The sequence below is a fragment of the Petaurus breviceps genome, unplaced genomic scaffold (assembly GCF_028583685.1).
Source record: "Petaurus breviceps papuanus isolate PSGF00001 unplaced genomic scaffold, PetGlider_PUasm1.0 37, whole genome shotgun sequence".
Lineage (NCBI taxonomy): Eukaryota > Metazoa > Chordata > Mammalia > Diprotodontia > Petauridae > Petaurus > Petaurus breviceps.
In genome coordinates this window covers 42,091,409-42,109,034 of record NW_027186296.1, presented here as the reverse complement: position 1 = coordinate 42,109,034, position 17,626 = coordinate 42,091,409, and the positions used below count along the sequence as shown (strand labels likewise).

The 17,626-nt window shown below is 39.1% G+C and overlaps 1 protein-coding gene across 1 annotated transcript in view; it reads left to right on the top strand.

Moving 5' to 3' along the window:
• TLN2 (talin 2) overlaps window positions 1–17,626 on the top strand; it is a 569,404-nt gene that overhangs the window by 396,558 nt on the left and 155,220 nt on the right. Inside the window, exons 29-35 of the mRNA XM_069098382.1 lie at window positions 447–581; window positions 1,520–1,648; window positions 4,760–4,862; window positions 11,389–11,597; window positions 13,919–14,038; window positions 14,866–15,063; window positions 16,047–16,186. Of these exons, the coding sequence (XP_068954483.1) occupies window positions 447–581; window positions 1,520–1,648; window positions 4,760–4,862; window positions 11,389–11,597; window positions 13,919–14,038; window positions 14,866–15,063; window positions 16,047–16,186 (1,034 nt within the window). The remainder of the gene's footprint in view (window positions 1–446; window positions 582–1,519; window positions 1,649–4,759; window positions 4,863–11,388; window positions 11,598–13,918; window positions 14,039–14,865; window positions 15,064–16,046; window positions 16,187–17,626) is intronic.

The window sequence follows — 17,626 nt, the reverse complement described above, 5'->3', positions numbered from 1 at the left end:
CTCATTTGCTTTTTGTTTGGTTGTTTTGTATGTTTTGGGGGGGGGTTTCTGTTCCAGACCTGTGATTTCCTTGGTAAAAGAGATACCCTTCACTAATACAGATTACTAGCTATTCTGCAGTTTATAGTCTCAGAGAGTTTCTGGAGGAACTGAGAATTTAGGTGACTTGTCTACAGTCATGCTGCCAGTTTGAGTCAGAATCAGAGATTAAAGCCCTGATCTGGGACTGAACTGTTTAGCCATTTCCCCAACTAGAAAACAATCTGTCAGAAATTAGGTTTAGATCAGTGCTTCCTACCATGTACGAATGATATGTGACTTGGATATAAAAGGGCACGACATAAACAAATTAGAGGAGCAAAGAAGAAATTACCTTTGGGGTCACTGAATGGGGAAGAGCTCATGACCACATGATAGATTCTCCAATTGCTTCTGCTTATATCTAGCCGGGAAGCAAAATGGTGGCCTCTGCCAAAGCCGCGGTGCCTACTGTCAGTGACCAGGCTGCGGCTATGCAGTTGAGCCAGTGTGCCAAGAACCTCGCTACCAGCCTGGCGGAACTGAGAACGGCCTCCCAAAAAGTAAGTAAAGTTCAGGTCTGTTAGCACTGAAAAAACACTAAAAAACAGTTGAGCTTCTTGGGACAGTTTAGGGGTGGGAGCAGATATTTCAGGGTATGTTCTGAATACTCTTTGGGAACCTCCTTTGATTGAGGTTTGTCTTTTCATTTAGTTTTTTCCCATTATGTCACTGGCTTGTCACCTTCACCTGGGAGCCATTGTTCTTGCGTTGCTCCTGATCTTCTGACTGGTATAGATTTTTCTAAGGTTGGATATATGCTGATCTCTGCTAGCATTCCTCGAAGATAGTTTTGTGTCCTTTGAGGTAGCGCTAGTTGGTCTCTGTGACTTGTAAACCTCTCTTCTATGTGTTTGTTCATATTTGCTGCATGACAACTTGTTAAACTAGTAGAAAAGCTTTTGAATCATTTTATCTTCCTGTGTTACCTCTGCTATCCTTGTTTACGTAAATGATTAAAAGTCTTGCACCAGGGCATATGATTTGGCATTAAATTCCATCTTTCTTAGATCCAGTTGGTGGATATATGAATGAATGAATGAATGAATGAATGAATGAATGAATGAAGCATTTATGAAGTGCTTACGATGCACAAAACACTATGCTAAGCCCTGAAGACACAAATAGAAAAGGCAGCCCATGCTCTCAAGGAGCTCACCTTCTAATGGGGTGAACAACACATATGGAAGATTTCACCTGCAAGTCACATGGAAAGTTCCCATGACCCTCAGGGTTCAAATGGTCACATCTCTTCTTTAATGTCATTTCTGCTAATAATTTCTGAATCATTTGACAGTGCCAAGGTGGCCAGAATTTTCTTTTCTGGGTCTTCCTTCTTTGGATGTGGCTATAGCCACAAGAAACTCTTTTTCCATAAGGTTCAGTGATTTCTTGCATGTATGTAAATGTTTCCTGCTTTCCTTTATTCTTTTCTGGCTAGGCACATGAAGCCTGTGGCCCAATGGAAATCGACTCTGCTTTGAACACCGTACAGACTCTCAAAAATGAACTACAGGATGCCAAAATAGCAGCTGTGGAGAGTCAACTAAAACCACTCCCTGGAGAAACTGTAAGAAGGGATAAGGGGATGACCAGAAGTGATTTTTTTTTTCTGCTCCTAGAGAAGAAGATTAAAGTTGCATCTGAAGAGAAAATAATGTGGGCTTTTATCATAGCTGTGAAGAGACCCATTGGTGTATATGTTTTCAGTTCAAATTCACTCTTGGTCAAAGGAACCCTATTTCAAAAATACTTGGGATATACCTACCTGTACTGACCTCACTATAACAGAGAACTAGAAAACAGTGCTGAGGCCTCCTTCCCAGAGTAGCTGGCTATTTCTGTGCATGTTTCTTAGCAGCGTGGTGTGGCAGAGAATGGCCATCTCTCTTTCTTGAAAGAGATATAAATACAATAATATACAATTAATAACATTCACCTTTCCTGCCTCAAAATTCTTTTTACAAGGAGCTATATGTGTGGAGCATTGCATATAATATCCAGCTTTCTTAATATGTTGATTAGCATTTCTGAACTCTTATAAAGGATTGTTCTCTTATAAGGGAGGGAAAAGAAATAGGTGGGTAAAAGAAGATGATGTAAAACCAAAAGATATTAGTAAAAATGTGTTTTAAGAAATAGCATGGGGGTCATTAGGTGGTGCAGTGAATAGAGCACCGGCCTTGGAGTCAGGAGGACCTGAGTTCAAATTTGACCTCAAACACTTAATACTTACTAGCTGTGTGACCTTGGGCAAGTCACTTAACCCCAATTGCCCTTCCTTCCCCCTCCAAAAAGCAAAAAAGAAAAAGAAATAGCAAGCATTAACATGCTACATTTGAGAAATAAGTTTGGTTGACTTTAAAATGACAGCATCCTGAAGAGAGGGATAATAGATTATCAATAATCACAATAATAGATAATCAGTAATCTGCTGGACCAAAATCAGTGGACTTGGTGTCAGGAAGCCCTGAGTTCACATCCTGTCTCTGTCATTTACTACATTTGTGAACCTGGGCAAGTGATTTAATTCTTGAGCCTCAATTTCCTCATCGGTGGTCAGCATCACTGAGTTGGACTCAGTGACTTCCATGATCCCTTCCAGCTCTGAATCTATAATCCTTGTCTAAAAGACCTGAGTTTTCCTCCCAGCTTTGCCACTAACTAGATACATGACCTTGGCCATGTGACATCCTTTCTATAACCACTTCATTTCTAAAATAATGATAACTACTCTATCTCACCATATTTTAAAAGCTTCTGAAGGAAGGACAAGTGAATACACCATCTATATGCAATGTGATATTATTTCTGCTAGGGATATGATCTGACCCATCATATAAATGAATTCATGATATTACAAGGTGATTTAATGTCAGGGTTTAATTCTTGTAAAAATTTACCAGTCCATATATATTGTGTCAGGCTGCCTTTCTCCATTAACATATACTGATAATGTAAAGCATGTAAACAGCATTCTTTTCTTCTGCTGCTGCTGGGTGAATAGATAAGTGGGTATTTCCAAGCCTGGGATATCCCATTGTGTATTCCTATAAATGAAGTTGACTTGCTCAAAATAGTCTGAAAGCAGTTGAATGCCCTTAGGCACATTCCATCTCAGTTTTCACTGACATTTTTTGAATGCAGTAAACCTTTTACATTGTAGATGTATCTCAATTGCAACTTTATATTTTTATATGGAAGTATATGAATTACTGGCAAGCATTTCCAAAATGGAAGTGTTTATTTCTGCTGTTGCTGCTAAAATTAATTTTTGTCCAGATTCTCCTAGACAGACCACAAACCTGGAAATGCTGCCTTTGCATCCATATTCCTAGGATTATAAATTTAGGAGAGCCATTGTATCATAGTGAAAAGAGAGACTGTCTTAAATCCAAGAAAGACCTCAGTCTGAGGCCCACTTCTGACATGTATTGGCTATGTGACCTTAGTCAAGCTACATACATGACCTTCAGTATTCTGGGCAGCTCTTTAAGATAAATTATAGAGACAATACTGACCTGCCTTGGGAAATGGTGTTTTCTAAAATAGGAGCTCTTTGTATCAAATCACAGATCCAGTTCCTAGCTCTGTCTTTCCCTAACCATAGATGTAGACTAAAATGCATTCTAACTCCCCCCACCTCTTTGCAGATGAAGATGTATCCCAGTGAGGTGATGTCCCCAAGGTCAGTCGGGCATCAAGTGATAGAGCAAGGATTTAAACTCCAATCCTCTAATTCCAAATCCATTGTACTTTCCTGCTAGTAACTAGGATGTAGCAACTGTATTAAAAAAGGAAGAAAAAAATCATGAAAACCAACCTTGTATTTAAGGGCTGTAATAAACATTGACACACCCTATAATGCTTTTAAGTTTTGTATCCAAATAATGACCCTAACCTAGTCAATTTGCTAATGGGATAATTTATCTTGGTTATGTTTATTCTGCTTTGTCCATTTATCACAATCAAAGCAAGAGGTTGTACCTTAAATGGGAGATCAACATTTATGAAGCACCTACTTAATATAGCACGACAATATGTTAGATACTACTGACAAATAATAATAAAATAGCTCTTGCCCTCAAGAGAGCTTACATTCTACTGAGAAATTTTTTAGAAGAATCCCACTCCCATCATTTTATTGACCATCCCCAAAATTTCTTTCATGTTTTAACCTGTACAGTTTGAAATAGAGTGATAAAGTGTTAACCATTTTCAAAGATCATTCAAATAAGGTAGAGGAACTGCCCGTCTGCCCACTTAGCTGGTAGGGGTCATTGATTCACTCTAAGAATTTGCCATGAATATTCCAAAATAGTTTTCAAAAGAGTCATTATTATCATCAATGCTAACAAATTTATATGACCCTTTCTGATCTATAAAACCCTTTCATCACAACCACCTTTTGACAGAGATTTAATAAAGTTTTATTAGCCCTATTTTATAAATGAGGCATCATTGCCTTAGAGCAGAATGACTAACCTGTGGCCTCACAGCTAATAAGCACTAAGACTTCAATCTCTGATTTCAAGTCCAACGCACTACACTCTATACCTTGTTGTTTCTAGGTAAAAATCATTAAGACATTGACCAATTTTTTTTTTAATAAATACTGTGAACCTAGTGGAGGTTGGTTTCATTTCCTCAAAATGATATTCCCACATATCTATTGTTTTAGCTCGAAAAGTGTGCCCAGGACCTAGGAAGTACCTCCAAAGCTGTCGGGTCCTCAATGGCCCAGCTGCTGACTTGTGCTGCTCAAGGCAATGAACACTACACAGGTAGGTATTTCTTCCTTATTCATAATGCCATACAGTAAAGCTATAGCCAGTGATAAACAGGAAAATATTTCATTTCTGACATCCAGAAGTTTTTCACTTGTTGAGTGATTTTTTTTTTAATCCTCTCATGCTAGTGGTGAGAGTTCCAAGTGTCATTGACCATCATGGATAGAAATTTGTCATTAGAGGAGCAGCTGAATTAGTGGCTGAAATGTCTGAGGAGGAACCTCCAGGATGGCATACTCTAGTCAATTTAGAAAATGTCTCCAAATAATTTTTTGACAGAATTGGGCTTCCTAGGACTAAAACATAGAAATGTGCATCATTTCAGTGGTTAAGAGCCCTGCCTGGCTATTTTTTAAATTGGTTATCATGTAGCACATCACCCATTTCTGAAAGGCATCCAAGGCATATACATTAATTAATTCCATGGAAAGTAGTCGTTAGTCTTCTGCCTGTGCTTTTTTTTTTTTTTTAAGTTTTTTTCCTTCTCTAGTTTCATATCTAAATCAAATTATTTTTGTAACATGTATGCCAGAGATCTGGAAATTAGTTTACGCAATCTATTTTTCATTTTAGAAAAAAAAATATCTTATTCCTTGCTTCTCAGTGGATGGTGGCTGGAGTGGGAAGGAGGGACAGAATTTGGAACTTAAAATTCTAAAACAAAAGACAGCTAAAAATAAATAAGTAATAAAATTTTTGAAATGTTCCTTAAGAAAAAAAATTGAAAAGGGGTTAGTAGAAAATTTTCAGCATGATTTAAAAAAGCAAACCAACCTATTTTCTTGTTATTAAAGGCAAAGAATTTATACTACCACTATTGTGTTTTCATCTTTAATTGATCATGTAATTTTTAAAGCAATTTATCAGTTTCTTTGGTATAAGAATTAATGTGGTTTACATATGCTTCAAAAATCAAGATTCACAGTGATCTTACTATACTTTGTTTACATAGATAACAGTCCAAATTATCTTTGTAAACAAAGTGAAGTGGAAAAAGTAGAAAATAAATGTGCTTTGTATGTCACTTACTTGCATATTGTGTCCCTTGTTAGAATGTAAGCTTCTTGAGGAATAGAATGATTTCACTTTTGTCCTATCTCCAGTGCCTAGCAAAGTACTTGAATATATTTTTTGTTGTTCAGTCACGTCTGACTCTTTGTGACCCCATTTGGGTTTTTCTTGGCAAAGATACTAGAGTGGTTTGCCACTTCTTTCTCCAGTTCATTTTACAGATGAAGAACTGAGGCATATAGGGCTAGTAAGTGTCTGAAGCCAGATTTGAACTCAGGAGGATGAGTCTTCCTGAATCAGGATCCAGCACTCTTATCTACTGTGCCACCTAGAAGCATATATTAATTAGCACTTACTAAAGGTTTGCTGATTAATTGAGGGTTTTTCCCCCCGTAAAAGTGAAAGATTTGGATGTTCTGGTTGATTGAGTACTCTAGCTTAAAGAGAATTAGTGTAGATATACTGCATATTGGTAACTGATTTTTGAAGAATGATCACCAGACCTGTATTTGGGAGAACTATACCAAATCCCAGGGTTTTTTTTTGTTTTGTTTTTTGGAGGGGGAAGGCAGGGCAATTGGGGTTAAGTGACTTGCCCAAGGTCATGAGGCTAGTAAGTGTGTCAAGTGTCTGAGTCTGGATTTGAACTCAGGTCCTCCTGACTCCAGGGCCGGTACTCTGTTCACTGTGCCACCTAGCCACCCCCAAATCCCAGTTTTAATAGTTAAATTCTGTGTGACCCTGAGCAAATCACTTAGCTTTTCTGAAACTTAGCTTCTTCATCTGTCAAATAAAATTAGTAATCATTTCATTTCTACTTGTGTTATTGTGATATACATGAGTTATCATTATAGAAAAAGAAATATTTCCTGTTATTGTCTTTAACCATCATTCTTAAGGTCTTATCCCATCACTTAATTACTACTTTCTCTCTGTGCTTGATGATGCTTGTCAAACTTACCCTCCCACAGACAGCACCTCAGAAGAAAGGTACTGTCTTATTTACTATCTGTGTACATGCATTTTTTTTTTAAAGCAATTAGGGTAAGTAACTTGCTCAAGGTTACATGGCCAGTTATTTTTGTGTGGGTGTCGAGTATCTGAGGCCAGAACCAATCCCAGGTCTCCCAATGCTGGGGTCGGTGCTCCTACTCACTGTGCCACCTGGCCACCCCTAAGCAGTTGGGGTTAAGTAACTTGCTCAAGGTTACACAGCCAGTTATTTTGTGTGGGTGTTAAGTATCTGAGGCCAGAACTGAACCCAGGTCTCCTGACTCTGGGGCCGGCGCTCTTACTCACTGCACCACCTCGCTGCCCTGTACACGCATTTCGTAACCAACACAGCTGCTTCATAGCCCTTTCCATCATTGGGCAATATTCTGCCTCTACAATTTGAAGCTTTCTCTCTCTTCAGTACAGGTTTTTTAGTAAAGCTATGGGCTTGAAAAACAAACAGGGACTTGCTGTTTGGTATAGGGCCTTGCACATAATACCTACTTAATGAATTGATTATTTAAAGGCAATGCTAATGGAAAACATGGAGATTGTGGTGTTATGGACTTTCTCTACCCCTACTAGAGGGTAAATTATTCAAAGGCTGGAACATCATCATATTTCGTACTGGGTTCAAAAATAGCAAATGGTCAGTAAATATTGAATGAATGAATGAACGAATGAGAAAATGAGACATTTCTTTATCATCCTGGTACCATTTATCTTCGGTGTCTGAAATAATAATCAGTTACAGTTTTTCATGTGTATAAAGTTTTCACCTACCCCTGTATCCAGCTATTGTGCAACTCATTTAAAAATAATTTTGAGACAATTTTAAATCCTCCACCCTCCCCCAGCTTAATCTTGTGGTACCTGACTTTTAACTTCTATAGTTGTATTTTTCCAATTATGATTTTAAATTCTAGGATAAAGAAGTCCCTGTAATAAAGACCAACTATTATAAGGGGTTTCTTCTGTATTTAATCTCACTGGTGCATATTTTCCAGACACTGCTATTGAACATAATTTAGGATCCAGATGGTGAGGGAGCTGCTGAAGTAATTTATGGCTTCAAATGCTTTTTTGTAGTTTTTAAAAATCCCTTTGCAGTGCTTTCCTAATCTCAGTCCTGGCAATGCAACTCAGACCGCAGAATTGTTTTGTTTTGTTTTTTTAAACCTGTCCCCATGGTGGTCACTATTTAGACTTGTTATTGCAAATTCAACCATTGGACAACATTAGATTTTTGCCAGGTCCTTTCAGTGGCCTGTTTTGGCCTTTCTCCTTTATTATTGGTGGTTTCCTCTTTCTTGGATACTGAATCGTGCCATGGAGATTCTCAAGCTCTATGAGTTTCAGAGGGAATCTTGAGCAGAAATTATCTGGAATGAACATACTTAAATCTTTGAAATTTGCCTCGTCTGTACGCATCTTTTTTTCACTGAGTTGGTTTCTCACTATTGCTTTCTGGATATAGTCTTCTTCTGTAAAAATGTGCTTTGCACCAAGTGAATCTCGATATAAATGCCTTTTCTGGCTTCCTGTACCCAAGTATTGTGTTCTCTGTATATGAAATCAGGTTGGATTCTAGAGCATATGGGAGATAAGCAGGGAGATAAACAGATACAATTTTTAGCTGGAATCAGTCAATTGGTAAGCACATATTAAGCACCCACCCTGTCGCAGGCAGTATTCTACATTCTGGGGATACAAATGCAAAGAATAAATGAGTTCCTACCCTCAAGGAGCCTTACATTCTAACAGTAATGTAAGGAACCTTAGGGATTGTCTAATTTAATCCTCCTTATTTTATAGATGAAGAGACAGGTCCGGAGAGACTAATTTGCCAGAGTTCACATTTTTTTATAAATGGCAGATTTTGAGCTGGAAGCCAACCTTCTTATGGTGCTACTACACTATGCCTTCTCTATAAAGAAAAGGCTGAGGTCTGAAATCAGATGGCCATTCCACTCATCTTTTATCTTTTTTGTTCACATCTCCGTATCTCTCTGTCTCTCTGTCTCTCTGTCTCTGTCTCTCTGTCTCTCTCTCTCTCTCTCTGTCTCTCTCTCACCCCCTCCCCCCCTCCATCTTTCTCCCTCTCTCTCCCTCACCTCCCTGTTCCTCCCTCCCTCACTTATAACTCACTTATTTTTGCAAGTTTTCTTGTGAATTTTTCATTAACAATTTCCCCCCTCCCCCCACTGACAACAAAAAAAATTATATTGTTTAAAAGTGCTCCAGTCTATATAAACTATGCTTGAAGCTTGCCGTATGATAAAGTAGGAATGGGAGCTTTGCAATTTGCATTCATTAGGTTACAGAGCTATATCCCAGCTGTGTCTTTTCCTAAATATTTACAGATTAACCAGCCTGAGATACAACAACACTATCTCATTTATGTCTCCGAGTCTCTTCTGGTGTCTTTATTGCGCCTCACTCTGAAATGAAGGGACCACCTACCGACTGCTCAGGCTAAGGCAGAATGTTTCCGTGTAGCAGATACAGAGTTTAACTTTGAACCCTCTGAAAATTATCACATGGAGGTTAGAGTTGAAGGCTGTGAGGGGTTTTTATGTATTTTTCTTCTCCATGGGTTCCAATAGGACACATATACGTTCCTCTGTCTTTCTCATCAATTCATGTCTTGGCTCTGCCAGGCAAACATTTTCATATTTATTGTCGTGACTTAATGTTGGTCGATAAGTACTCAATGTCTGCAGAGAATAAATTGGAATCAAGGTCAAAGAGTCTGCCTGTGTTGAGGAGGAAGCAGGGAAATAGGTTAAGTACCATATAAGTAAACTTCAGAGGTTAGAGAGAGCCAGCATCAGCATCATCAAGGAGGCAAAAAGCAGACAGACAGATGGATAGATGAGCATTTATGAAATGTGTTATTGTGTACCAGGTACTGTGCGAAAATTCAAGGATACACGTACACACACAAGCAATTCCTGCCATGAAGGAACTTTTGTTCTAAAGGGGAGACACAGCTCATAAAGAGGGACTGGAAATGGAGGATGGTTACCCTCCAAAGGGACGCTTTGGAGCTAGTGTTGGGCACCTGGGGTGCAGGCCCAGCTATAGGAAGGATCGGGGCAAAGCTCTCCTATCAGAGGCCTTCATTTTTTCCTACCCATATCCACCAGCACTGTAGAATTAGCTTTTTCTCTAGCAGTGCTGGGCCAGTACCCTGGTGCAGGCCATCCCAGAATGAGCTACCATATGGACAGGCCTGGGTTCTCACAGTATTTTGTGGTGTTACCATGCTTCTCCCAGAGCATATTATTACTGTTGCTACATTCTTGTCTCCTCTTGGCAACAGTATGGAAATGAATTACACATTAGTAATGAAGACATATATATATATATATACATATACACACACACACACACACACACATATTCATGTTTAATGGTAGCCATCTCTAGGGCGGGGGAAGGAAATAAAAAAAGGGGGGGAGAAGTTATATGATAACTATTATATATTTAAAAGGAATAGCAAGTTGTACATAATAGATTTGCAGTTTCATATGCAGTCATCTTTTTTTCTGTTCTGTGTTATGGAAATGCTTGCTTTATTTCTTAAGTTCATAATAAAATAATAATTTGTGTTATACTTTAACGTTTGCAAAAAACTTTCATCACAGCAATCCTGGGAGCTAGGTAGTGCAAGATAATATCTCTATTTTGGAGATGAGAAAATTAACTCACTGTAAGAGATTAAGGGACGTATCCAGGCTTTACGTTGATAGTAATAATAGCAGTGGCACTAGGACCCAAGTTCTGTGAACTCCAAAAATAGCATCATGTTATTGTGAACCAAGTATGTGAGTACATTCACCCACTTAAACGTCTATTTGCTTGCCTCCAAGTGAGCAAGGTACTCTTGCTTGCTTGAGTGGACTCTTGAATGTTCTCTGTTCCTCCTTGGACATATTCCTAGTATCTGCCTCCTTCTTCACCCTCACTGTCACACCCATCAAGGCAACATGACACCCTTGTCATGACTTCCTCGTGGTGGGTTGATACCCAGACCCAAGTTTTACAGGTTTTATCTTCATGAGCTTTGGGCAATTGATGTGTTTGATGGGACCTCAGAGAAGATAGTGGGTCAGTTTTATGACCCAGGCTTTTGGTACCATTTTGCTAAATTTTTGTGTGGACACACTTGAGAGGGTAGTAGCAAAATGAGGCTTAGAATAAGTTGGAGGTCTCTGTCATCATATTCTCTGTTTGAAACCCTCTTGGCTCATTTCATTATATGCCCTTGAAAAAACATCAGCCATTCCCGTTTTATCATTTTGTTAACTCATCTGCTTGTGGCAGGAAGACCCCTCTTTCAGTGGCCCTAAAGAACTGGTACTTTTTAGCCAGTAACTATAGGAAGTCTCTTTCTGCCTTCAGTAATGTAAATAACCATTATGCCCCATCATAATTTTGTTGCTCATTGTAGATTTAAATACTGGCTTTATATGGTATTCTAACAGACAGTCTGGTGGATTTTTCCTTCAAGGGGTAGCTGCAAGAGAGACAGCACAGGCTTTGAAAACTCTGGCCCAGGCAGCTCGAGGAGTAGCAGCATCCACCAGTGACCCTGTGGCAGCTCGTGCTATGTTGGATTCAGCCAGAGATGTGATGGAGGGCTCAGCCATGCTCATTCAAGAAGCTAAGCAGGCCCTGATTGCCCCTGGAGATGCAGAGAGTCAACAGAGACTAGCTCAGGTGGGCCCTAAGGGTAGGATTTATGACTTACCATGAACGGGGACAACTCAGTATACTTGCTTCTGACTTCACTAAACTTATCTGTTACCATCCCCTATCCAGTAAATGCCTTAACTAGGAAAAGGTTCCAGAGATCTCTTAAGTTCTTTGAACCATATATGATATAGAATAATCTAGTTCAATTTCGCTTTACTGTGTGGAATGGCATCGATATGCAGAGCTGGCATAAAGCATTCGTGTGCCAGAAAGCAGGGAGCAAAAATGGTATCCTCATGTGTTATGGCCCATAAGAGCTTTAGAGCCTGCACTGTAACATTTATGACTTAGAAAGACAAATACCAACATATGTAGGAATCAAAATTTTTTGATATCGAAGGTATACATTTTTTTTAAGTCTTTTTAAAAGCCATCCCTCATCAGGTGCCCATGTGACTTGGCAGTTTACTTCACCTATTTCTAGGGCCAGCTAGAAAGATTCACCCCCAACCCTCTCAAAAAAAAAAAATCATGTGAAAATGCCTAAAATTCTCTGAATTATCTGCTAAAGAACTTGGGCCCGCAGACTTTAACATACCATGCTAGCTCCATGAGCCTGGGCAGTTTGACTACATACTTTTGGCACCTCTGGCCCATAGGATTGTAGATCTGAGAGCTGGAAGGAATCTTGGCACTCATCAGGCTGAACACCCTCATGTTACCAATGAGGAAACAGAGGCTTTGACTTGCCCACATTCACACCAGCATTAAGTTTCAGTCAGATATGGCTTTTGAACCCAGGTACTCTCACTCCAAAGCTAGTAGCCTTTTTTCTAAAGACTATACCGTTCTCTTAGTCTGTAAGTTCCAGCGAAGTTACCTGCCTGTATTGATGGGGTGAGCATCTTCATCTGGGAGCTCTTTATACTAATGAAATCACAAATCCATTCCTTAACACTTTCCCCACCATGTGTATTTGGAAGATACTTCAGCCCTTTTGTTCCTGGTGAGTTTAGTCTGGCTGACACATTGGGAGAAACCTCATCTGTCACTATGACTGTCCTCAATCCATTCAGGTGAACTGAGACTAACAAATGAAACCAATTAGTGTGTTCACCTTAACCCTAGATTTTGGGATATAGCAGTAGTGTGGAAATATCTATTAAATGAAAAACAGGGCTCTTTCTTTGTCTCAGGTTATATTTCATTTGTTTGTTTTTCATTGTTTCAGACTTAATTCTCCCCCTTTCACCCAGCCTCAAAGTGTAGAGGCTGCTTATGGGCCCACTCTCAATCGACTGAGGAGCTTTGACGTGCTCCATTTCTGACCTCCATTCCTTTCCTAAGCAACCTCATGGCCCTCTGAGCACTCACCATATTAAGTGAAGACTAGCCCCCTGCAGCTCAGAATTCCCAGGCTTGAGAAATCCAACAGCCTTAATTAACCTCCTCTGTGGCTGGGATATCAAGTGTGAGCCATCATGCCCAATTATACTCTATTTAAGACAACAGAAGAGTACCTGTTTCGAGCTGAAGCAACAAGTGAGGTCTCTTCCTGTGAAAAATAACACATCTCAAAATGAGTATGGAATTACTCAAGAGATGCAGTCAGTCAGCCAGGTAGAATAAGGTTTCAGGGCCTTGTTTCAAATACTTTTCAGAATCAGGGAACTCAGAACGAGCTTTTAGCCTTGTGACCTCAGCAAAGATCACATGATAATGGTGATTCCATTTTTTTTCTTTGAAGCAGCTTGAGCTAGTTGTGCCTTCTGAGCTAAATCTATTAGAATCTAAAAGCACCTTGGACTTACTCTAGGGCATCTGCTTGGGTGTATTCCATCACCAGGTTGGCCCCACTGCCAGGTCAGGATGCTATCCCCAGGTAACATGGGTACTTTGGCTTTGGCATCAGAACCTTTGCTGAGAAGTAGTTTAATGACATCACTTTTTTTCACTAGAAATGTGATTTCATTGCCATAGCCAAGTCCCCAGTAATGAACTCTTACCAATGCAAATCCATACTTCTTTGCAATGCATGGTCTTAGAGAGTGTCTTGCTGGGTGCCTGAGACTTTAAGTGCCCAGGATCACACTGCCAGTGTCTATTAGAAAGGGGTTTTGATTTACATCTTTTCAGAGACCAGTTCTCCATCCAGTTCACCACACTACAATTTCAGGTAGATACTGACAATTTCCATGACTTGCCCCTTTTAGGGGCAGTCTCACCAGGGTTGGGATGTCCATTCTGCATCATTTTAGCAGCACAGATTTTGGGTCCAAGGGATACTTAATTTGAGCAAAGTGAGATTCAAAGAACCCTTTTATTATTCTGTTTTTCCTTCTAAGGTGGCCAAAGCTGTCTCACACTCTTTGAACAACTGTGTGAACTGTCTCCCGGGGCAGAAGGATGTAGACGTGGCCTTGAAGAGCATTGGAGAGTCCAGCAAGAAGCTGCTTGTTGATTCGGTGAGAAGATCCATTTTATTGGGGAAGATATCTAAGTATTTGGATTCTTTTCCTGTGTAAGAAAAAATATGGAGTCTTTTTGTCCTGAGAAGATCACTTGGAGAAACTCTGTTTCTTAGGATGTTTTTCTTTTGTTTAATCAAACTTCTATTTCCTCTTGTCACTTGGAGGTAGAACTGGTTACCAGAATCGTGCTAAGTTCCATTATTGCATTTCTGCAGTACACCTTTTCCAGTGAATCTATAACTCATTGCTTTGTAAGATCATCTCAGCAGAGAAAGTCAGTGTGGGAGAATATGGACTTTGATCTCGTCTCTCTTGGTGGTTCCCCTACTGCATTAGGAGGAAAAGAGAGACAAACCTAGTGTACTTAATGGGTATTATCACTTGTAGCTATCTGACACTTTTGTCAGTCACCCACTCTGGGGAATGGAAAAGCTGTATTACTAGCAAAAATCACAAGTATAACAGCAAGAAACTATCATAGATTTCTCTAAACCTGGTAATTATTAATTGGTGATTTAGAAAAGCAGAAGGCCCTAAATGTGGTAGTGGATTGGGTTTTTTTCCCCTTACTCTTAGGTTTTGACTTAAAAAAACAAATGTCCATTATTAAAGCATCTTTCCATCTAAAATTTTAATCTCTTGGGTTCATCTTCCTGACATTAGATTTGTTCTCTGTCTCAAGGGTAAGTTCCAACTCCATGTTGAAGGACAGATTTAACTTGGGGTGGGATTACAAAGAGACTTATTACCTCTTAGTCTTCATAATAGACATACACATACATCAAAGATGAAAGTCACATATTTCTATTTTCTTATCCTAGCTACCGCCAAGTACTAAGCCTTTCCAGGAAGCCCAAAGTGAATTGAACCAGGCTGCAGCTGACCTGAACCAGTCAGCAGGGGAAGTAGTCCATGCCACTCGGGGACAGAGTGGGGAACTAGCAGCTGCCTCTGGAAAATTCAGTGATGACTTTGATGAATTCCTCGACGCTGGCATTGAAATGGCTGGTCAGGCTCAGGTAGGTGGCACTGGTGATGCTTGGTCCTGAGTTCACATATACCTGTACGCTTCTTGGAAAGATCCATGACCCATGATGACCTCATTAGAAGGGTGCTCTCTGAAGTTGGTGTCAAACTTGGATCCTTGCCACTGAAAGAAGTATTTCCAGGCTCCAAAGGATGAGTTTTTCTTTTCTTGTCCTTCCTTAGGCAATTCCTCTTTTTACTTAATGCCCTTTTGGATAGAAACATGGGATACATTTAACAGAGATTAGAGTAGCAGATTGGAATTTAACATAGCCTACTAAAAGTTTGTGTTTATATTTTGTCATGCTGGTTGGCACATTTAAAGCTATCACTTTGAAACCTAGTATCAATCAATTAAATTTTTCCTCCTACAAACAAATAGATAAATGTCTTTTTTAGAACAAGGGAACATGACAAGCCTAATATCACTGTTTTCTGAACTCCAGTGATCTCCCTAAGAGAGATTAAGGGTATTGCTTGTTCTCTTATCTATAAAAGGTATTTTCTTTTTCTTTTTTTTTTTTAATTTTCAGATGCTAGGCCAGGTGAGAAATGTGTCTTTTTACTCTGTATAAGCTGCCAGAATGTAATCAGCCCTGAGAACAGAGACAATGTGGGTCGTTTGTGCCAGGCTGAGATGCACAAACTGCTTGACAACCCAGGCATTGTTAAGCAAGTTGCTGGAATTGTTTGCGGGGCGTGTGTCTGCATGCACGCGCTTAGGAACACAGCTTCTGTCAGATTTCAGTTGCTTCAGGATAGATTCCTGTCCCTAGAATGTGATGTGTAGAGGGGCATCTCTCTGGATAAGGGGAGCCACTGGTCAGCATCCTACAGAGGCAGGCATTTGGAGACAGTTTGTGTACAAAGGGATCTATACAGATAATTTACTTCTATTTCAAAATGCCCCCTGTGGCCCTGAGTCCCAGGGATGATATACAGACCGTAGTTAGTTTGGTTCCTTTTGACTTTCCAGACTAAAGAGGACCAGATCCAAGTGATAGGGAACCTCAAGAATATCTCCATGGCCTCCAGTAAGCTGTTACTAGCTGCTAAATCTCTCTCCGTTGATCCAGGGGCCCCTAATGCAAAAAATCTCTTAGCAGCAGCTGCAAGGTAAGAGGGGGAAAAAATAAGGGGTTATACTGTGTCACTGCAGCAATTCTCTTTTCTTATAATGTATTTAAAGCTTGGTTCTGGCCTCTTGTGGCTATTTGTACTATATGTGTTCCTTGCAGCCAAGTGAAATGAACACTTGGACTTTTGGTAGTTTGTGAAAGTTGATTGTTTATGCATTCGCATCGTACTTTAAATGAACATGTATCTTACACATTGTAGACATTTAATAATGGTTTATTGTATTGAATTTAAAGTTACAGGTTTTTTTCTATGAAAATTTTTTTTCTCCTTTTAATCCTAATAACTCACATTTCTGTAGTGATTTAAAATTTGTGAAGTACTTTGCTAACAACAGCCCTGAGAGGTAGGTAGTGTGAATATTATTTTTCTCAAATATGTTTGTCCATTTTACAGATAAAGAAACTTGGGCTCTAAGTGGTTAAATAAATTACCCACATTCACATATCTAGTTAGGTGTCCGGGATGGAATTTGAACCTAGGTCTCTTGATTCCAAATCTGTGTGATCTTTACTAAATTCTAAACTTCACTGATTTTTCAGGCTCAGTTTAGAATGATTGTTTGATCAATGGACAACTGTGTGACCCATTCAGTTTCTTCCTCCTTTTTCAGCTCTAAATATAGCTAAATTCCATATTTACCATGGCATTTTGCCATCATTTCTTTCACCCAGAACAGTAATATCATTGATTTATTTCTTCCTCCTTCTGAAGCTGCCCTAGAGGTTTTCTTTGCTTGTGGAGCAGTCAAGTCTTCTTTTGATCCTAACCAAAATTCTTGATTCTCTTCCATTCCTAGATAGTTCTCCAGTCTTAGAACTAGAACTATCAGAGAATGCACATATACCTTAAGATCTTTCAAATTTCACTTACTCTTTTTTATATTGAATTTAAACAACAGATAAAGGGGCATTTGCACATACATAGTTGAACAGAAAAAATAGAATTGTACACAAAACTGCATTTCTCTTGTGTACAGCTTTTTTTATTTTTAAAATAAATTCAAATGTAATTTTGTAGATTTACTCCTTGTCTATGATTTTTTTTTTCCTGGCTTTCTTTCCCTTTTCTTTTTCTTTTAAAAAAAAATTTTGTCTACCCTATTCTTATACTCTCCATCACAACCACCAACACTCCGCATTAGAAAGAAAAACATAAAAATGGAAACAAAACTCTTAAAACAGATATGCATAGTCAGTCAAAACATTCCTATAATATCCACATCTCAAACTGTATGTCTTATTCTGAATCTTGAGTCCATCATCTTTCGTTCAGGAAATGAATAGCAGGCTTTAGCGTTGGTCCTCTGAAATAATGGTTGGTCATTGCATTTATCAGTTTTTTATAGTCTTTCAAAGTTGTTTTTCTTTATAATGTTGTTGTTATTGTCATAGATCGTTTTCCTGGTTCTGCTCATTT